At 49.4% G+C, this 22,763-nt stretch overlaps 1 protein-coding gene across 2 annotated transcripts in view; it reads left to right on the plus strand.

Moving 5' to 3' along the window:
- LOC110525147 (E3 ubiquitin-protein ligase RNF19A) overlaps positions 1-22,763 on the plus strand; it is a 64,513-nt gene that overhangs the window by 12,391 nt on the left and 29,359 nt on the right. For both annotated transcript variants that reach the window (XM_090219382.1, XM_090219389.1), the window contains exon 2: positions 10,322-11,197. In XM_090219382.1, coding sequence (XP_090075508.1) covers positions 10,581-11,197 — 617 coding nt within the window. In that variant the 5' untranslated portion in view covers positions 10,322-10,580. The remainder of the gene's footprint in view (positions 1-10,321; positions 11,198-22,763) is intronic.

Below are 22,763 nucleotides of genomic sequence, written 5' to 3' on the forward strand. Positions count from 1 at the left end.
CTGGGCTAACCCGGAGCGCCTGGTAGCTGGGTTAACCCGGAGCGCCTGGTAGCTGGCCTTGCTTCAAGATTGGTCAGTGAGTAGTGGAGCTGAGAGGGACTGATCAACTCCATCCCTAGACCACATCAGTCAGTCTACTGTTATCTTACGGCTAGGCTCGACAACATCCGCTGAAAAGGCAGAGCGTGAAATTGAAAAATATTTTTTTGAAATATTTAAATTAAATCTTAACTTCTTGTTAATCTACCCATCGTGTCTGATTTTTGTAAAAAGGCTTTACAGTGAAAACACACCATATGATTATGTTAGGTCAGAGCCTAGTCACAAAAACACATACAGCCATTTTTTTCCAGCCAAAGAGAGGAGTCACAAAAAGCAGAAATAGAGAAAATTAATCACTAACCTTTGATCTTCATCAGATGATACTCATAGGACTTCATGTAACACAATACATGTGTGTTTTGTTCGATAAAGTTCATATCCAAAAATCTCAGTTTACATTGGTGCGTTATGTTCAGTAATGTTGTGCCTCGAAAACATCCTGGCGAATTTGCAGAGAGCCACATTAATTTACAGAAATACTCATCATAAATGTATCTTTCATTAACAAGTTATGTGCAAAGAATTAAAGATATACTTCTCCTTAATGCAACCGCTGTGTCAGATTTCAAGAAAGCTTTATGGAAAAAGCACACCATGCAATAATCTGAGTACAGCGCTCAGACACAAAAACAAGCCATACAGATTCCCGCCATGTTGTGGAGTCAGTAAAAGTCTGAAATAGCGTTATAAATATTCACTTACCTTTGATGATCTTCATCAGAATGCACTCCCAGGAATCCCAGTTACACAATAAATGTTTGTTTTGTTCAATAAAGTAAATTTATGTCCAAATACCTCCTTTTGTTAGCACGTTTAGTTCACAAATCCAAACTTCAAAGTCGAGGCGACAGTTCAAAGTCCAAAAAGAAATATTACAGTTTGTAGAAACATGTCAAACGATGTATAGAATCCATCTTTAGGATGTTTTTATCATAAATCTTCAATAATGTTTCAACCGGACAATTCCTTTGTCTTTATAAATGCAGTGGAACGCAGGTCGCTCTCTCGGCCATGCACGTGACCAGCACGTGACATGCACGTGGCCTTCTGCCAGACACCTTAGTCAAACAGCTATTATTCTCTCCCCCTTCACAGTAGAAGCCTGAAACAAGGTTCTAAAGACTGTTGGCATCTAGTGGAAGCCTTAGGCAGTTTACTCTAGGCACGCTTTTCATCCGAACGTGGAAATGCTGCCCCCTATCCCAAACAGGCCTGTCTGTCCCCACTAAAACCCTAATGCCCAGGCCTGTCTGTCCCCACTAAAACCCTAATGCCCAGGCCTGCCTGTCCCCACTAAAACCCTAATGCCCAGGCCTGTCTGTCCCCACTAAAACCCTAATGCCCTGGCCTGTCTGTCCCCACTAAAACCCTAATGCCCAGGCCTGTCTGTCCCCACTAAAACCCTAATGCCCAGGCCTGTCTGTCCCCACTAAAACCCTAATGCCCTGGCCTGTCTGTCCCCACTAAAACCCTAATGCCCTGGCCTGTCTGTCCCCACTAAAACCCTAATGCCCAGGCCTGGCTGTCCCCACTAAAACCCTAATGCCCAGGCCTGGCTGTCCCCACTAAAACCCTAATGCCCAGGCCTGGCTGTCCCCACTAAAACCCTAATGCCCAGGCCTGGCTGTCCCCACTAAAACCCTAATGCCCAGGCCTGTCTGTCCCCACTAAAACCCTAATGCCCAGGCCTGTCTGTCCCCACTAAAACCCTAATGCCCAGGCCTGTCTGTCCCCACTAAAACCCTAATGCCCAGGCCTGTCTGTCCCCACTAAAACCCTAATGCCCAGGTCTGTCTGTCCCCACTAAAACCCTAATGCCCTGGCCTGTCTGTCCCCACTAAAACCCTAATGCCCAGGCCTAGCTGTCCTGTCTGTCCCCACTAAAGCCCTAATGCCCTGGCCTGTCTATCCCCACTAAAGCCCTAATGCCCAGGCCTGGCTGTCCTGTCTGTCCCCACTAAAGCCCTAATGCCCTGTCCTGTCTGTCCCCACTAAAGCCCTAATGCCCAGGCCTGTCTGTCCCCACTAAAACCCTAATGCCCAGGCCTGGCTGTCCTGTCTGTCCCTACTAAAGCCCTAATGCCTTGGCCTGTCTATCCCCACTAAAGCCCTAATGCCCAGGCCTGGCTGTCCTGTCTGTCCCCACTAAAGCCCTAATGCCCAGGCCTGTCTGTCCCCACTAAAACCCTAATGCCCTGGCCTGTCTGTCCCCACTAAAGCCCTAATGCCCAAGCCTGCCTGTCCGGTCTGTCCCCACTTCCCACTAATACCCTGGCCACGTGCCACTCCTTTCCCTACAGCAGCACAGGAATGTGCAGAAGGGCTGAATTGACCAGAGCATGATCAGAATGTGGCCACTTTGCTCTCTCCAGTTAGGTTACGACTGTGGTCTGCTGTTTGTTCTGAGGGTTTAGTGTTGCTGAGCCTGGCTGGGGCTGCTGGTCCATAACCCTGGACTATCGTGACAGACACGACATCAATTTACACTGGTATCTCTCCTGTTTGATACGGCCATGTTGGTGCTTTCATTATGACACCGTCGTTGTGGTTCTGGACTGGGCCTGTCAGTTTGGTTTCATTATGTCTCCCTGGCCGTATCGTTCTGGACTGGGCCTGTCAGTCTGGTTTCATTATGTCTCAATTGCCGTATCGTTGTGGTTCTGGACTGGGCCTGTCAGTCTGGTTTCATTATGTCTCCCTGGCCGTATCGTTGCGGTTCTGGACTGGGCCTGTCAGTCTGGTTTCATTATGTCTCCCCGGCCGTATCGTTGTGGTTCTGGACTGGGCCTGTCAGTCTGGTTTCATTATGTCTCCCTGGCCGTATCGTTGCGGTTCTGGACTGGGCCTGTCAGTCTGGTTTCATTATGTCTCCCTGGCCGTATCGTTGCGGTTCTGGACTGGGCCTGTCAGTCTGGTTTCATTATGTCTCCCTGGCCGTATCGTTGCGGTTCTGGACTGGGCCTGTCAGTTTGGTTTCATTATGTCTCCCTGGCCGTATCGTTGCGGTTCTGGACTGGGTCTGTCAGTCTGGTTTCATTGTGTCTCCCTGGCCGTATTGTTGTTTTTCTGGACTGGGCCTGTCAGTCTGCTTTCGTTATGTCTCCCTGGCCGTATCGTTGTGGTTCTGGACTGGGCCTGTCTGTCTGGTTTCATTATGACATCGGTCGTATCGTTATGGTTCTGGACTGGGCCTGTCAGTTTGGTTTCATTATGTCTCCCTTGCCGTATCGTTGTGATTCTGGACTGGGTCTGTCAGTCTGGTTTCATTGTCTCCCCGGCCGTATCGTTGTGGTTCTGGACTGGGCCTGTCAGTCTGGTTTCATTATGTCTCCCTGGCCGTATCGTTGTGGTTCTGGACTGGGCCTGTCTGTATGGTTTCATTGTCTCCCCGGCCGTATCGTTGTGGTTCTGGACTGGGCCTGTCAGTCTGGTTTCATTATGTCTCCCTGGCCGTATCGTTGCGGTTCTGGACTGGGCCTGTCAGTCTGGTTTCATTATGTCTCAATTGCCGTATCGTTGTGGTTCTGGACTGGGCCTGTCAGTCTGGTTTCATTATGTCACCGGCCGTATCGTTGTGGTTCTGGACTGGGCCTGTCAGTCTGGTTTCATTATGTCACCGTCGTTGTGGTTCTGGACTGGGCCTGTCAGTCTGGTTTCATTATGTTACCGGCCGTATCGTTCTGGATTGGTTCTGTCAGTCTGGTTTCAGTGTCTAAGCTTGGTGGCCCGTTTGGAGTCCATCGATGTATCTGGCTGCTGGAGTGTCCCTGCTCCTCATTTAGAAGGGATTTATCTGAAGGTGTAGGAGGTCTGTGTTCGTTGAGGCCTGGACCTCGTCTCACGCTGCCAGAAACCATAGAAGATGACATTATTACTGAGAGGTCATTGAGAGAGACTGGCCTCTGAGCTATGGGCATGCCACTCTGGCTGTGGGTGGTGGGTTCTCTCACCACCCCACATATGGGCCCGTCTGTGGGTCTAGTTGAAGCCCACTGGGGTGGCTCTAGATGTAGACCCACAGAGTAGTACCACTGACGACTCCGTCTCTGTCCTGTCTGGTAACTGAGCAAAGGTGCTCTCTAACCTCCGCCAGAGAGGGGGCAACCCCCCCTGTTGTATCTGAGGGTCGGTCAGGAGACAACCCTCCCTGTTGTGTCTGAGGGTCGGTCGGTCGGGAGACAACCCTCCCTGTTGTATCTGAGAGTCAGTCAGTAAATATTTAACCAGCGGTAACAGGTTTGGGAAATGTCTCTCTGGGCGTTCTAAAGGTCCAGTAATCCACTGTGTGGTTTTGAATGTGAGTCAATGTCTGTGGGCCACTGTCAACAAATTCACTTCCTACTCAGAACGACATGTTCTCTCTGTCAGGACTCCAGTCCCTCACATCATTCTTTCACAGGGAAGGCTCTTTTGACTTCTCAAGTGTTTATGGAGCTCTATGGAGAGAAATCAAGAGCTCTTCTAGATAATTTAAGAGTTATGGAGAGAAATCAAGAGCTCTTCTAGATAATTTAAGAGTTATGGAGAGAAATCAAGAGCTCTTCTAGATAATTTAAGAGTTATGGAGAGAAATCAACAGCTCTTCTAGAGAATTTAAGAGCTATGGAGAGAAATCAACAGCTCTTCTAGAGAATTTAAGAGCTATGGAGAGAACTTAATGGTCTGAGTCTCAGGGCATTTGAGATCACATGATGGGACGGGAGGTCTGGGGGGGGGGGTGGACGGGAGGTGTCTGGATGGGAGGTGGACGGGAGGTGTCTGGGGGGGAGGTGGACGGGAGGTGTCTGGGGGGGGAGGTGGACGGGAGGTGTCTGGGGGGGGAGGTGGACGGGGAGGTCTGGGGGGGAGGTGGACGATGGGTCTGGGGGGGAGAGATGGATGGTGGGTGGGGTGGGGGGGGGAGGTCTGGGGGGAGGTGGGGGGGGTGGACACGGGAGTCTGGACGGGAGGTGGATGGGAGGTCTAGGTGGGAGGTCTGGGGGGAGGTGGACGGAGAGGTCTGGGGGGGGGGGCGGTGGATGATGGGTCTGGGGGGGAGGTGGACGGGAGGTCTGGGGGGGAGGTGGACGGGAGGTCTGGGGGGGAGGTGGACGGAAGGTCTGGGGGGGTTGACACGGGAGTCTGGGGGGGAGGTCTGGGAGGGAAGTGGACGGAAGGTCTGGGGGGGTGGACACGGGAGTCTGGGGGGGAGGTGGATGATGGGTCTGGGGGGGAGGTGGACGGGAGGTCTGGGGGGGGAGGTGGACGGGGAGGTCTGGGGGGGGAGGTGGACGGGGAGGTCTGGGGGGAGGTGGTCGATAGGTCTGGGGGGGGAGGTGGACGGGGAGGTCTGGGCTGGGAGGTGGACGGGAGGTCTGGGGGGGGGAGGTGGACGGGACGTCTGGGGGGGGGGAGGTGGACGGAAGGTCTGGGGGGGTGGACACGGGAGTCTGGGGGGGGGGTGGACACGGGAGTCTGGGGGGGAGGTGGATGATGGGTCTGGGGGGAGGTGGACGGGAGGTCTGGGGGGAGGTGGACGGGAGGTCTGGGGGGGGGGTGGACGGGGAGGTCTGGGGGGGGGGTGGACGGGGAGGTCTGGGGGGGAGGTGGACGGGGAGGTCTGGGGGGAGGTGGACGATAGGTCTGGGGGGGGAGGTGGACGGGGAGGTGGACGATAGGTCTGGGCGGGGAGGTGGACGATAGGTCTGGGGGGGAGGTGGACGGGAGGTCTGGGGGGAGATGGACGATAGGTCTGGGGGGGGGAGGTGGACGGGATGAGCTCTCCGCTTGTTGAAGGCTGTTGATGCTAGATCTTATCGTCCTGCAGTAGTATGGTAATCATTCTCCCGAGGCACGCTGGGCTTCATTATTAGTTGCTGTTCCTGCGTCACGCGTCCATATTTTGGAAAACATATTTTCCTGTTTATTTAAGCGGCAGATTAAGACTGGATTCCAGGAACACACACGCAGCAGAGCCGTCTGGAGAGTAATGGCAGGAAGCAGGAGTTGTTCCTCACCGGTGAAACCGCGTGCTCAGAGACTTAGTAACTTAGTTGTAGTCACCATCTGGGTACCTAGAAGTACAAACGTATTTGTGCTTTCGGGTTATTACATGAACTTATATCCGGAAGTTTTCTAAACTACCCACAATGCACTTTTTTCTCAACGTCATATGGAGGATCTAGTCTGTGCTACAGAGTTCGTATGCTAGCTCGGTAGCTAGCTCACGCTGGCTAACTATTTGCATTCCAGACCAAGTGTTGGCGGTGGTGAGCGACAGTCCTACCATTCACAGGAAGTGTGATGTAAAACCAGGAACAGGTAGGCAGCAGGCTCGACCTTGTGGCTGTGTTATCTAGTGGGAACCCTTTAACACAGCAGGCTCTGGTTCCTCCTTGTGGCTGTGTTATCTAGTGGGAACCCCTTTAACACAGCAGGCTCGTCACCTACCTTGTAGGTGTTATCTAGTGGGAACCCCTTTAACACAGCAGGCTCTGGTTCCTCCTTGTGGCTGTGTTATCTAGTGGGAACCCCTTTAACACAGCAGGCTCTGGTTCCTCCTTGTGGCTGTGTTATCTAGTGGGAACCCCTTTAACACAGCAGGCTCTGGTTCCTCCTTGTGGCTGTGTTATCTAGAGCTGAGAGCAGAATGGGTTGAACCACAGAACTAGAGCTGAGAGCAGAATGGGTTGGACCACAGGTCTAGAGCTGAGAGCAGAATGGGTTGGACCACAGAACTAGAGCTGAGAGAGCAGAATGGGTTGGATCACAGAACTAGAGCTGAGAGAGCAGAATGGGTTGGACCACAGAATTAGAGCTGAGAGCAGAATGGGTTGGACCACAGAACTAGAGCTGAGAGCAGAATGGGTTGGACCACAGAACTAAAGCTGAGAGAGCAGAATGGGTTGGACCACAGGACTAGAGCTGAGAGAGCAGACTGGGTTGGACCACAGAACTAGAGCTGAGAGAGCAGAATGGGTTGGACCACAGAACTAGAGCTGAGAGAGCAGAATGGGTTGGACCACAGGACTAGATCTGAGAGCAGAATCGGTTGGACCACAGAACTAGAGCTGAGCGAGCAGACTGGAGCAGAATGGGTTGGACCACAGGACTACAGTTGAGAGCAGACTGGGTTGGACTAGAGTTGAGAGCAGACTGGGTTGGACCACAGGACTACAGTTGAGAGCTGACTGGGTTGGACTAGAGTTGAGAGCAGACTGGGTTGGACCACAGGACTAGAGCTGAGAGCAGACTGGGTTGGACCACAGAACTAGAGCTGAGAGCAGAATGGGTTGGACCACAGGACTAGAACTGAGAGCAGACTGGGTTGGACCACAGGGCTAGAGCTGAGAGCAGAGAGCAGAATGGGTTGGACCACAGGACTAGAACTGAGAGCAGACTGGGTTGGACCACAGGGCTAGAGCTGAGAGCAGAGAGCAGAATGGGTTGGACCACAGAACTAGAGCTGAGGGAGAAGACTGGGTTGGACTAGAGCTGAGGGAGAAGACTGGAGCAGTATGGGTTGGACCTCTCTCTCCCTCAACTCTCTCAGGCACCTTTTCTCAGGCCAGTGCCCAGCTGGTTCTAGTTTATCGTCTTAATAAAGCTGTGTGAGGAGTTTGAATAAGCTCCTCTCTGCTGACTTCCGTTCTTGTCCAGATGAGCTGAGTGTTTGATTCTGCGAGGCTTCTGCAACCCTGTCTGGAGACGGGCTAGCTAGTTGACCTGTCCCAAACCCCCATCAGAATAACACAGTACAACGCTACATCTGCTCCTGGCGAAGAACACGTACCAGTACAGCTGTCAGGATATTCTGACTGAAATGCAATATCCTCTATTCTCCCTCCTTTTGGCAAGCGCTGTCCTTCTCACTCCTCGTTTTAAGAGAATCCTCTTGTGCTATTTCGCCGTAGTAGTTAGGGTTCCGAGCAGCCCCTAAAGGAGGAAGTGCACCATGGTCTTTTTGAAGTGGGTTAGGAAGTAATATCCTGGAGGAAGAGCTGAGGGCTGCTCTTGTCAGAAGGCTGTTTTGTAGAGGACTATAGGGTAATTCCACAGTAAAGGACTGTAGCTTAATTCCACAGTAAAGGACTGTAGCTTAATTCCACAGTAAAGGAATCTAGGGTAATTCCACAGGTAAAGGGCTATAGGGTAATTCCACAGTAAAGCGCTATAGGGTAATTCCACAGTAAAGGACTGTAGGGTGATTCCACAGTAAAAGACTGTAGGGTGATTCCACAGTAAAGGACTGTAGGGTGATTCCACAGTAAAAGACTGTAGGGTGATTCCACAGTAAAGGACTGTAGGGTGATTCCACAGTAAAAGACTGTAGGGTGATTCCACAGTAAAGGACTGTAGGGTGATTCCACAGTAAAGGACTGTAGGGTAATTCCACAGTAAAGGACTGTAGGGTGATTCCACAGTAAAGGACTGTAGGGTGATTCCACAGTAAAAGACTGTAGGGTGATTCCACAGTAAAAGACTGTAGGGTGATTCCACAGTAAAAGACTGTAGGGTGATTCCACAGTAAAGGACTGTAGGGTGATTCCACAGTAAAAGACTGTAGGGTGATTCCACAGTAAAAGACTGTAGGGTGATTCCACAGTAAAAGACTGTAGGGTGATTCCACAGTGAAGGACTGTAGGGTGATTCCACAGTCTCCCTCTGAATGGTACACATACACAATCCAAATGTGTCAAGGCTTATAAATCCTTCTTTAACCGGTCTCTTCCCCTTCATCTACAATGATTTTAACCTGTCTCCTCCTCTTCATCTACACTGATTTTAACCGGTCTCTTCCTCTTCATCTACACTGATTTTAACCGGTCTCTTCCTCTTCATCTACAATGATTTTAACCGGTCTCTTCCTCTTCATCTACACTGATTTTAACCTGTCTCTTCCCCTTCATCTACACTGATTTTAACCTGTCTCTTCCTCTTCATATACACTGATTTTGAAGTGGATTTAACAAGAGACGTCTAACGGATCACAGCCTTCACCTGGTCAGTCTGTCATGGAAAGAGATGTTGTCTGTCTTTAAAGGAATGTGGGTTTTTGGTAACGGGATTTCAAGGCACAGTGTAGAAGGCAGAGACATTTCTCCAACTAAATAGAAGTGATGATATTAGTTAACAGGTCTTTTAAAACGATGGCCTACCTTCAAACTCAGTGCCTCTGCTTGACATCATGGGAAAATCAAAAGAAATCAGCCAAGACTTCAGAAAAACAATTGTAGACCCCCACAAGTCTGGTTCATCCTTGGGAGCAATTTCCAAATGCCTGAAGGTACCACATTCATCTGTATAAACAATAGTATGCAAGTATAAACACCATGGGACCACGCAGCCGTCATACCACTCAGGAAGGAGACGCGTTCTGTCTCCTAGAGATGAACGTACGTTGGTGCGAAAAGTGCAAATCAATCCCAAAACAACAGCAAAGGACCTTGTGAAGATGCTGGAGGAAATTGGTACAAAAGTATCTATATCCCAGTAAAACGAGTCCTATATCGACATAACCTGAAAGGCCGCTCAGCAAAGAAGAAGCCACTGCTCCAAAACCACCATAAAAAAGCCAGACTACGGTTTGCAACTGCACATGGGGACAAAGATCGTACTTTTTGGAGAAATGTCCTCTGGTCTGATGAAACAAAAATTACCATCGTTACAGTGCCTTGCGAAAGTATTCGGCCCCCTTGAACTTTGCGACCTTTTGCCACATTTCAGGCTTCAAACATAAAGATATAAAACTGTATTTTTTTTGTGAAGAATCAACAACGAGTGGGACACAATTTTATTGGATATTTCAAACTTTTTTAACAAATCAAAAACTGAAAAATTGGGCGTGCAAAATTATTTGTTTTGGGAATTGTTTTACTAGGATTAAATGTCAGGAATTGTGGAGAGTTTCAATGTATTTGGTTAAGGTGTATGTAGTGTGTGGATATTACACTGGAGCTTAGAGAGACGGTAGTGTGGGGTATTACGGTAGTGTGGGGGAGTACGGTAGTGTGGGGTATTACGGTAGTGTGGGGGAGTACGGTAGTGTTGGGGAGGTACACTAGACGGTAGTGTGGGGGAGTACACTAGACGGTAGTGTGGGGTATTACGGTAGTGTGGGGGAGTACGGTAGTGTGGGGGAGGTACACTAGACGGTAGTGTGGGGGGGTACACTAGACGGTAGTGTGGGGTGGAGATGGTGTTTGAATACTTAATAACAGCTTGTTCCTTCTCTCCTCAGACGGACAGAACAAGGATCCTCAGAGACTCAGGAAAGGACTGACGAGAACCACCATGGCTTAAACCCTGTGTTCCCCACTAGACCCCTGACCCCCCCCCCCCCCCCCCCCAGTCTCTCCCCGGCCTCTTAAACCCTGTGTTCCCCACTAGACCCCTGACCCCCCCCCCCCCCCCCTCCAGTCTCTCCCGGCCTCCCTAACCCTGTCCATGTGAGGGGTTGGGCAGCGCCCCCCTGTCCCCCTCCGAATCCCTCTGGAGCCATGATGAACCTCCAGAAGCACCAAACCATGGGCTCTGACCGGGACCTTCAGTCCTCCTCCTCAGTCAGCCTGCCCTCCGTCAAGAAGGCCCCCAAGAAGAGACGTCTGTCCATGGGGAACCTGTTCAGACGGCGCCGAGACCCCAAGAGGAAGTCCATGGAGCTCCATGGAGAAGGAGGGGTGGATGGTATCGCCAGCATAGACAGCATCCACTCAGACCTCACGCTGAATGATAAGAACTCTGCCTTCTCAGTGGCCGGAGCTGCCTGCACCTCCTCCCTCGGGGCGTCCTCCTCCTCCTCCTCCTCTTCCTCCCGGGGTCGAGAGCTGCTGGAGTGCCCTCTGTGCCTTCTACGTCACTCTAGGGACAGTTTCCCGGACATCATGACCTGCCACCACCGCTCCTGTGCGGATTGCCTGCGCCAGTACTTGCGAATAGAGATCAGTGAGTCGCGCGTCAACATCAGCTGTCCAGAGTGCTCTGAGCGGTTCAACCCCCACGACATACGCATCATCCTGGGAGACCAGCCCCTCATGGAGAAGTACGAGGAGTTCATGTTGAGACGATGGCTGGTGACCGACCCTGACTGTCGCTGGTGCCCCGCCCCAGACTGTGGGTAAGAACCTCAGCTCAGACACACAGGGCAGACTGTGGGTAAGAACCTCAGCTCAGACACACAGGGCAGACTGTGGGTAAGAACCTCAGCTCAGACACACACAGGGCAGACTGTGGGTAAGAACCTCAGCTCAGACACACAGGGCAGACTGTGGGTAAGAACCTCAGCTCAGACACACAGGGCAGACTGTGAACCTCAGCTCAGACACACAGGGCAGACTGTGGGTAAGAACCTCAGCTCAGACACACAGGGCAGACTGTGGGTAAGAACCTCAGCTCAGACACACAGGGCAGACTGTAAACCTCAGCTCAGACACACAGGGCAGACTGTGGGTAAGAACCTCAGCTCAGACACACAGGGCAGACTGTGGGTAAGAACCTCAGCTCAGACACACAGGGCAGACTGTGGGTAAGAACCTCAGCTCAGACACACAGGGCAGACTGTGGTTAAGAACCTCAGCTCAGACACACAGGGCAGACTGTGGGTAAGAACCTCAGCTCAGACACACAGGGCAGACTGTGGGTAAGAACCTCAGCTCAGACACACAGGGCAGACTGTGGGTAAGAACCTCAGCTCAGACACACAGGGCAGACTGTGGGTAAGAACCTCAGCTCAGACACACAGGGCAGACTGTGGGTAAGAACCTCAGCTCAGACACACAGGGCAGACTGTGGGTAAGAACCTCAGCTCAGACACACAGGGCAGACTGTGGGTAAGAACCTCAGCTCAGACACACAGGGCAGACTGTGGGTAAGAACCTCAGCTCAGACACACAGGGCAGACTGTGGGTAAGAACCTCAGCTCAGACACACAGGGCAGACTGTGGGTAAGAACCTCAGCTCAGACACACAGGGCAGACTGTGGGTAAGAACCTCAGCTCAGACACACAGGGCAGACTGTGGGTAAGAACCTCAGCTCAGACACACAGGGCAGACTGTGGGTAAGAACCTCAGCTCAGACACACAGGGCAGACTGTGAACCTCAGCTCAGACACACAGGGCAGACTGTGAACCTCAGCTCAGACACACAGGGCAGACTGTGGGTAAGAACCTCAGCTCAGACACACAGGGCAGACTGTGAACCTCAGCTCAGACACACAGGGCAGACTGTGAACCTCAGCTCAGACACACAGGGCAGACTGTGGGTAAGAACCTCAGCTCAGACACACACAGGGCAGACTGTGAACCTCAGCTCAGACACACAGGGCAGACTGTGGGTAAGAACCTCAGCTCAGACACACAGGGCAGACTGTGAACCTCAGCTCAGACACACAGGGCAGACTGTGGGTAAGAACCTCAGCTCAGACACACAGGGCAGACTGTGGGTAAGAACCTCAGCTCAGACACACAGGGCAGACTGTGAACCTCAGCTCAGACACACAGGGCAGACTGTGGGTAAGAACCTCAGCTCAGACACACAGGGCAGACTGTGAACCTCAGCTCAGACACACAGGGCAGACTGTGGGTAAGAACCTCAGCTCAGACACACAGGGCAGACTGTACACCTCAGCTCAGACACACAGGGCAGACTGAACCTCAGCTCAGACACACAGGGCAGACTGTACACCTCAGCTCAGACACACAGGGCAGACTGTGAACCTCAGCTCAGACACACAGGGCAGACTGTGGGTAAGAACCTCAGCTCAGACACACAGGGCAGACTGAACCTCAGCTCAGACACACAGGGCAGACTGTACACCTCAGCTCAGACACACAGGGCAGACTGTACACCTCAGCTCAGACACACAGGGCAGACTGTACACCTCAGCTCAGACACACAGGGCAGACTGTACACCTCAGCTCAGACACACACAGGGCAGACTGTGAACCTCAGCTCAGACACACAGGGCAGACTGTGAACCTCAGCTCAGACACACAGGGCAGACTGTGAACCTCAGCTCAGACACACAGGGCAGACTGTGAACCTCAGCTCAGACACACACAGGGCAGACTGTGAACCTCAGCTCAGACACACAGGGCAGACTGCGGGTCAGAACCTCAGCTCAGACACACAGGGCAGACTGTGAACCTCAGCTCAGACACACAGGGCAGACTGTGAACCTCAGCTCAGACACACACAGGGCAGACTGTGAACCTCAGCTCAGACACACACAGGGCAGACTGTGAACCTCAGCTCAGACACACACAGGGCAGACTGTGAACCTCAGCTCAGACACACAGGGCAGACTGTGAACCTCAGCTCAGACACACACAGGGCAGACTGTGAACCTCAGCTCAGACACACAGGGCAGACTGCGGGTCAGAACCTCAGCTCAGACACACAGGGCAGACTGTGAACCTCAGCTCAGACACACAGGGCAGACTGTGAACCTCAGCTCAGACACACAGGGCAGACTGTGAACCTCAGCTCAGACACACACAGGGCAGACTGTGAACCTCAGCTCAGACACACAGGGCAGACTGCGGGTCAGAACCTCAGCTCAGACACACAGGGCAGACTGTGAACCTCAGCTCAGACACACAGGGCAGACTGTGAACCTCAGCTCAGACACACAGGGCAGACTGTGAACCTCAGCTCAGACACACACAGGGCAGACTGTGAACCTCAGCTCAGACACACACAGGGCAGACTGTGAACCTCAGCTCAGACACACAGGGCAGACTGTGAACCTCAGCTCAGACACACAGGGCAGACTGTGAACCTCAGCTCAGACACACACAGGGCAGACTGTGAACCTCAGCTCAGACACACAGGGCAGACTGCGGGTCAGAACCTCAGCTCAGACACACAGGGCAGACTGCGGGTCAGAACCTCAGCTCAGAAACACACAGGGCAGACTGTGAACCTCAGCTCAGACACACACAGGGCAGACTGTGAACCCCAGCTCAGGCACACAGGGCAGACTGTGAACCCCAGCTCAGGCACACACAGGGCAGACTGTGAACCCCAGCTCAGACACACACAGGGCAGACTGTGAACCTCAGCTCAGACACACACAGGGCAGACTGTGAACCTCAGCTCAGACACACACAGGGCAGACTGTGAACCCCAGCTCAGGCACACAGGGCAGACTGTGGGTAAGAACCTCAGCTCAGACACACACAGGGCAGACTGCAGGTAAGAACCTCAGCTCAGACACACACAGGGCAGACTGCGGGTAAGAACCTCAGCTCAGACACACACAGGGCAGACTGCGGGTAAGAATCTCAGCTCAGACACACACAGGGCAGACTGCGGGTAAGAACCTCAGCTCAGACACACACAGGGCAGACTGCGGGTAAGAACCTCAGCTCAGACACACACAGGGCAGACTGCGGGTAAGATCCTCAGCTCAGACACACAGGGCTGGTCCACAGACATTTCTGGATCAGATGAAATCATGTTGCCAATATTAGCACAGTTGGCAATGGACTTGAAATCATTTTGTGGTCTAAGCCCCAGTAGTAGATATGAGTATAAATTCAGCCTTCTGTACACTTTAGGCCATTAGACAGACCTACTAAAGATCTAGCTGCTGCGGGTGTTTCAGTAGGCCTTGTGGGGGTCCCAGTGTTTCAGTAGGGCCCTGAGCTCTGTTTGTCCCAGTGTTTCAGTAGGGCCCTGAGCTCTGTTTGTCCCTGTGGGGGGTCCCAGTGTTTCAGTAGGGCCCTGAGCTCTGTTTATCCCTGGGTTTCAGTAGGCCCTGAGCTCTGTTTGTCCTTGTGGGGGTCCCTGTGTTTCAGTAGGGCCCTGAGCTCTCTGGAGAGGAGAGTGTGTCGGCCTGTAACCTTCAGCTGTGTGTCTGGTCCTCTACCTGCCTGCTGCCTGGCCTGCCTCAGTGGAACAATAGAGCAGGGTAGGGCTGGCCTGCCTCAGTGGAACAATAGAGCAGGGTAGGGCTGGCCTGCCTCAGTGGAACAGTAGAGTAGGGCTGGCCTGCCTCAGTGGAACAGTAGAGCAGGGTAGGGCTGGCCTGCCTCTGGAACAGTAGAGCAGGGTAGGGCTGGCCTGCCTCAGTGGAACAGTAGAGCAGGGTAGGGCTGGCCTACCTCAGTGGAACAATAGAGCAGGGTAGGGCTGGCCTGCCTCAGTGGAACAATAGAGCAGGGTAGGGCTGGCCTGCCTCAGTGGAACAATAGAGCAGGGTAGGGCTGGCCTGCCTCAGTGGAACAATAGAGCAGGGTAGGGCTGGCCTGCCTCAGTGGAACAGTAGAGTAGAGCTGGCCTGCCTCAGTGGAAAAATAGAGCAGGGTAGGGCTGGCCTGCCTCAGTGGAACAGTAGAGTAGGGCTGGCCTGCCTCAGTGGAACAGTAGAGTAGGCCTGGCCTGCCTCAGTGGAACAGTAGAGTAGGGCTGGCCTGCCTCAGTGGAACAGTAGAGTAGGGCTGGCCTGCCTCAGTGGAACAGTAGAGTAGGGCTGGCCTGCCTCAGTGGAACAGTAGAGAAGGGCTGGCCTGCCTCAGTGGAACAGTAGAGTTGGCCTGGCCTGCCTCAGTGGAACAATAGAGTAGGCCTGGCCTGCCTCAGTGGAACAATAGAGCAGGGTAGGGCTGACTTGCCTCAGAGGAACAATAGAGCAGGGTAGGGCTGGCCAGGCATGCGGCCCTGCAGTGTGCTGACGGCTGTGTTTAGCTTTAAACCCATTGTGTCTATAACCTACTAAACATAGCCAATATGCAGGGATAATGTATTGGGCGTGCTGAGCATAGCCAATATGCAGGGATAATGTATTGAGCCTATAGCCTACTGAGCATAGCCAATATGCAGGGATAATGTATTGGGCCTATAGCCTACTGAGCATAGCCAATATGCAGGGATAATGTATTGGGTCTATAGCCTACTGAGCATAGCCAATATGCAGGGATAATGTATTGGGCCTATAGCCTACTGAGCATAGCCAATATGCAGGGATAATCATCAAATCAAATTTATTTATATAGCCCTTCGTATATCAGCTGATATCTCAAAGTACTGTACAGAAACCCAGCCTAAAACCCCAAACAGCAAGCAATGCAGGTGTAGAAGCATGGTGGCTAGGAAAAACTAGAAAGGCCAAAACCTAGGAAGAAACCTAGAGAGGAACCAGGCTATGTGGGGTGGCCAGTCCTCTTCTGGCTGTGCCGGGTGGAGATTATAACAGAACATGGCCAAGATGTTCAAATGTTCATAAATGACCAGCATGGTCCAATAATAATAATAAGGCAGAACAGTTGAAACTGGAGCAGCAGCACGGCCAGGTGGACTGGGGACAGCAAGGAGTCATCATGTCAGGTAATCCTGAGGCATGGTCCTAGGGCTCAGGTCCTCCGAGAAAGAAAGAGAGAATTAGAGAGAGCACACTTAAATTCACACAGGACACCGAATAGGACAGGAGAAGTACTCCAGATATAACAAACTGACCCTAGCCCCCCGACACAAACTACTGCAGCATAAATACTGGAGGCTGAGACAGGAGGGGTCAGGAGACACTGTGGCCCCATCCGAGGACACCCCCGGACAGGGCCAAACAGGAAGGATATAACCCCACCCACCCAATACCCATAATGTATTGGGCCTATAGCCTACTGAGCATAGCCAATATGCAGGGATAATGTATTGGGCTTCTAGCCTGCTGAGCATAGCCAATATGCAGGGATAATGTATTGGGCTTCTAGCCTGCTGAGCATAGCCAATATGCAGGGATAATGTATTGGGCCTATAGCCTACTGAGCATAGCCAATATGCAGGGATAATGTATTGGGCCTATAGCCTACTGAGCATAGCCAATATGCAGGGATAATGTATTGGGCCTATAGCCTACTGACCATAGCCAATATGCAGGGATAATGTATTGGGCCAATAGCCTACTGAGCATAGCCAATATGCAGGGATAATGTATTGGGCCTATAGCCTGCTGAGCATAGCCAATATGCTGTGATAATCGAGACAAAGATGAACGGACTGAAGCACAGAGAGATCCTTGATGAAAACCTGCTCCAGAGCGCTCCGTTACCTCCGACATGGACGAAGGTTCACCTTCCAACAAGGAAAACGACCCTGAGCAGATGGCGGTCAGTGCAGATACATTTTCTCGGTAGCTGAAGAAATGATTGGATTTCCTGACCCAAATATGACCATTTGATCATTTCTAAGGTTATAAAACCCCGTATAAATATGGGTTAGTTTGTTTTACTATAGTAATAGATTACTTTCTGCAAGTTATTCACCTCTAAAAACAATTCAGTTCCAGTGACAACACTAGATCCGCTAGCTAGCTTAAAAACTAGCTTGTCTAATGTTACATAGAAACTTCCAGAACCAAAAGAAATGGCGAAATCATCAGATGGACAATTAACAGCAGAAGTTGGTTTTGGGTACTCTTCTTCAGAATGTAACTGGGGGGGGGGGGGGGGGGATTTAATGTGTATGGACAACAATGGTCACAACTTGCACCCCTCCAGTCCCCAGCTCAGGCCGTTACCTTACGGTCCCAGTACTCTGGTCAAGCCCCAGGGGGAAAAGATGAGGCCAAGGAGGGAATGTCACTTCTTGAGATGCAAAACAATATTGTGATGCTTTTTGACAGCAACGATAGATGAAAGGGAACATGACTTGGAGGGATATGGTTAGGGAGAATACGATGAAAATTTAGGCCATGAAAAAAAAAAATATCTGACTATCTTTGGAGAAGTGAAACCCCTCAAAAGTGGAAGTTATCTGGCAGGAAAATGAGAAGAGGACGAAACTCGAGCAAAAGGTGAACGAGGAGGAGAGATCCCAGCGCAGGTGGAATCTGAGGCTCCATGGAATTTCAGAGCAGACTGGTGAGGACATCAAATGCAGAGTTGTTGTCATCTGTGGAGCTGTCATTCCAGAGTTGTTGACATCTGTGGAGCTGTCATTCCAGAGTTGTTGACATCTGTGGAGCTGTCATTCCAGAGTTGTTGACATCTGTGGAGCTGTCATTCCAGAGTTGTTGACATCTGTGGAGCTGTCATTCCAGAGTTGTTGACATCTGTGGAGCTGTCATTCCAGAGTTGTTGACATCTGTGGAGCTGTCATTCCAGAGTTGTTGACATCTGTGGAGCTGTCATTCCAGAGTTGTTGTCATCTGTGGAGCTGTCATTCCAGAATCAAAAGCCAAACTTCAGGAAAATGTGGACATCGTTCATCGTTTGGGAAGACTCGAGGATCAAGACGAGACCGAGGGAAAACCATCATCCGGTTCACCAACAGATCTACACGTGATCTTCTCTGGAGGCCAGCGAAGAACAGATCTACACGTGATCTTCTCTGGAGGCGAGCGAAGAACAGATCTACACGTGATCTTCTCTGGAGGCGAGCGAAGAACAGATCTACACGTGATCTTCTCTGGAGGCGAGCGAAGAACAGATCTACACGTGATCTTCTCTGGAGGCGAGCGAAGAACAGATCTACACGTGATTTTCTCTGGAGGCGAGCGAAGAACAGATCTACACGTGATCTTCTCTGGAGGCGAGCGAAGAATTGAGTTTCTCATCAAGCAAACATTGAGGTTCACGGAGGATCTGACCTCAGCGGATAAAGAGAGAAACTGTGGCTGCTGGTGGCTGTAGCCTGAACGGCAGGAAAAAGTATTTTTTTTATTGGTGCAAGTGATCATCGATGGGAAAGAAATGCGGCCAAATCAGAACATTTGAGAGGGAGCCGAACTCGGACCGAACTGGAAAGCCAAAAAACTGCCGTAATTGCCAGTTGAAAAGCAGCCTTTTATTATAAAAAATGTAGACCAACACTTGAATGAGAAAAGGCTGACCTGAGAACTGGCTAAACTAAACACTAACTATGGGTGACTAACTAACTGCTTATTGTAAGGTCTACACAATGCCTCCCCCTTGTGGGAGTAAGAATTATTTTTTTGTGAACTTTTTATTTAACTTGGCAAGTCGGTTTAAGAACAAATTCTTATTTACAAAGACGGCTTCCCCCGGACGACGCTGGACCAATTGTACGCCGCCCTGTGGGACGCCCAACCGCAGCCGGATGCTATGCAGCCCGGAGGAATGCTTCAGTAACTTTATGACCTGTATTTGTTGATTTTATTTTGTTGGAGGTTGTTAATAAGGGGGTGAAATCCTTTAGAGTTACACATCCTTAGGAAAAGCTGATATTAACATAACAAGGTTGTTGGTTGAAGTTTGTCTTAATCTCTTTGTTCAATTAATGTCAGGCTATTTTCCTGTATTGCAAACGATTTAATGCAGACTTTTACTTTTTACAACAGACTCATGCTTGTTCTTCCGATCTATCTTTTTGGAAAAATCAATGGGGTAACGATATCTGGTTATCATATGGCAACAACCACTCTGCAGGTGTAGCAGTTTGAAGAGGTGCATTTAAAGGGAAGGTCATCAGTAGTAAGACTCCCCACTCTGCAGGTGTAGGAGTTTGAAGAGGTGCATTTAAAGGGGAGGTCATCAGTAGTAAGACTCCCCACTCTGCAGGTGTAGCAGTTTGAAGAGGTGCATTTAAAGGGGATTAAAGGGGAGGTCATCAGTAGTAAGACTCCCCACTCTGCAGGTGTAGCAGTTTGAAGAGGTGCATTTAAAGGGGATTAAAGGGGAGGTCATCAGTAGTAAGACTCCCCACTCTGCAGGTGTAGCAGTTTGAAGAGGTGCATTTAAAGGGGATTAAAGGGGAGGTCATCAGTAGTAAGACTCCCCACTCTGCAGGTGTAGCAGTTTGAAGAGGTGCATTTAAAGGGGAGGTCATCAGTAGTAAGACTCCCCACTCTGCAGGTGTAGCAGTTTTAAGAGGTGCATTTAAAGGGGATTAAAGGGGAGGTCATCAGTAGTAAGACTCCCCACTCTGCAGGTGTAGCAGTTTGAAGAGGTGTATTTAAAGGGGATTAAAGGGGAGGTCATCAGTAGTAAGACTCCCCACTCTGCAGGTGTAGCAGTTTGAAGAGGTGCATTTAAAGGGGAGGTCATCAGTAGTAAGACTCCCCACTCTGCAGGTGTAGCAGTTTGAAGAGGTGCATTTAAAGGGGAGGTCATCAGTAGTAAGACTCCCCACTCTGCAGGTGTAGCAGTTTGAAGAGGTGCATTTAAAGGGGAGGTCATCAGTAGTAAGACTCACCACTCTGCAGGTGTAGCAGTTTTAAGAGGTGCATTTAAAGGGGATTAAAGGGGAGGTCATCAGTAGTAAGACTCCCCACTCTGCAGATGTAGCAGTTTTAAGAGGTGCATTTAAAGGGGATTAAAGGGGAGGTCATCAGTAGTAAGACTCCCCACTCTGCAGGTGTAGCAGTTTGAAGAGGTGCATTTAAAGGGGATTAAAGGGGAGGTCATCAGTAGTAAGACTCCCCACTCTGCAGGTGTAGCAGTTTGAAAAGGTGCATTTAAAGGGAAGGTCATCAGTAGTTAGAATCACCACTCTGGATGTTGGTTAATTTTAACAGTGAAATGTTTTTATTAGGGAATATTTATGCATCCAACAACAAACAAAACAGATTTTATTTCAAGAAGAGATGAATAGAGTTAAAGGTGTATTTCATCAAAAATGATCTCAGGTGGAGATTTTAATTCTGTTTCTAATGTGCTGATTGACAGATATCCACCGCCTCCTAACAGATCCAGCATAGTTAATCCTGAGTTTTTATCATCTATTTCTTGGGATTAATCAATATTTGGAGATCTACATATCCTGATAAAAAGGACTTCACTTGGTGTAACAAGGACATGTCCAGACTGCCAGGAGTTGACTTCTAATTCATTAGATAACACTGTAGTCAAGGTATCCATTGAACCATCCAATTCTTACCGATCATAAAGTTATATTCTTGTCTTTAAATATGAATGGATCTGAAGTTCATAAACAGAGTTATTGGAAACTCAATAGTAGACTGTTGGAAGATGATCATTTCAAGAAGGATGCCAAACATATTATACAAGACAATTGGAGGGAAGCCCAACTATTTAAGTCTTATGGAAAATATGGTGAATGAATGAAGTGTGAGATGAGACAAACACAGCCACGAAGAGAGGTAAAGAAATGGCTGAACTTTAAAAGATTGAGGGAAGATGAACTTGTTAAGGAAAAACGTTCTCTAATCTCTATGGAGGACCTTGATGAAGAAGGAAAGGCTCAGTTATTCTCTTTACAACTAGAAATTGACAGAATGTATGAAGAGAGAGCAGAAGGAGATGGTTGGAGGAAGGTGGGGAAAAACACACAACCGTTACAATTTTAGAGAAGTTCAGCATTTCCATCTATTCATTAATATAGATGACAAAGAAAATGAAAACACCAAAGATATTTAAAAACTTGTTTCAGAATTCTATGGTAACCTTTATCCCAGTAATGCCTGTCCTACTAGTGACATATCTGCCTGTCCTGACTCTGTCAAAGACTATGCAAAATTCATAGACTTCCAAAAGTCTAGTGATTTTAAGTGAAAAGAGAACAAATCTCCAGGGAATGATGGCATTATCAGTGAATTCTATAAATATTTTCAGAAGGATATTGTTGAATTTAATGTTTTTAAAGAGGCAGTTGATTTATGGGTCCTGCCTATTTCAATGACAACAAGGCCTCATTTCTGTAATACCCAAACCAAACAAAGATCCTGTGATGTCAGACAATTGGAGACCAAATCACATTAATGAACAATGACGGAAAGCTGCTTGTATCCGTCTTTGCAGAAAGACTTTAAAAAAAGGTATTGACCAAATCATTGATGAAACCCAGTCTGGTTTTATGAAGGGCAGACACATATGTCATAATATTAGACCAGTATTGGACTTGATAGACGACAATGAGAACATTGTGGAAGATGGCTTTGTTTTATTTGTGGACTTTTAAAAGGCTTTTGATACAGTTAAACATTATATTTTTTAGACTCTTTCGAGTTTTGTTTTGGTCAATATAATTAAGACACTTTACAATTATAGTAACAGCTCTGTTAAATTATCCCACGGAACTTCAGAGATTCAACATTGGATGCGGAATTAAACAAAGGTGTCCAATTTCTCCTTATTTTTGTTGGTCACAAGTTACGGCACTTCCTATCAATAAGGATAGTTTTAGGGGTGTTATGACACTTCATATCAATAAGGATAGTTTTAGGGGTGTTATGACACTTCATATCAATGAGGACAGTTTTAGGGATGTTATGACACTTTATATCAATGAGGATAGTTTTAGGGGTGTTATGACACTTCATATCAATGAGGATAGTTTTAGGGGTGTTATGACACTTCATATCAATAAGGACAGTTCTAGGGATGTTATGACACTTCATATCAATAAGGACAGTTCTAGGGATGTTATGACACTTCATATCAATAAGGACAGTTTTAGGGGTGTTATGACACTTCATATCAATAAGGACAGTTTTAGGGGTGTTATGACACTTCATATCAATAAGGATAGTTTTAGGGGTGTTATGACACTTCATATCAATGAGGGCAGTTTTAGGGGAGTTATGACACTTCATATCAATAAGGATAGTTTTAGGGGTGTTATGCCACTTCATATCAATAAGGATAGTTTTAGGGGTGTTATGCCACTTCATATCAATAAGGATAGTTTTAGGGGTGTTATGACACTTCATATCAATGAGGGCAGTTTTAGGGGAGTTATGACACTTCATATCAATAAGGATAGT

Source organism: Oncorhynchus mykiss, chromosome 3, assembly GCF_057628025.1.
Source record: "Oncorhynchus mykiss isolate SJ-2025 chromosome 3, ASM5762802v1, whole genome shotgun sequence".
Classification (NCBI taxonomy): Eukaryota; Metazoa; Chordata; class Actinopteri; order Salmoniformes; family Salmonidae; genus Oncorhynchus; species Oncorhynchus mykiss.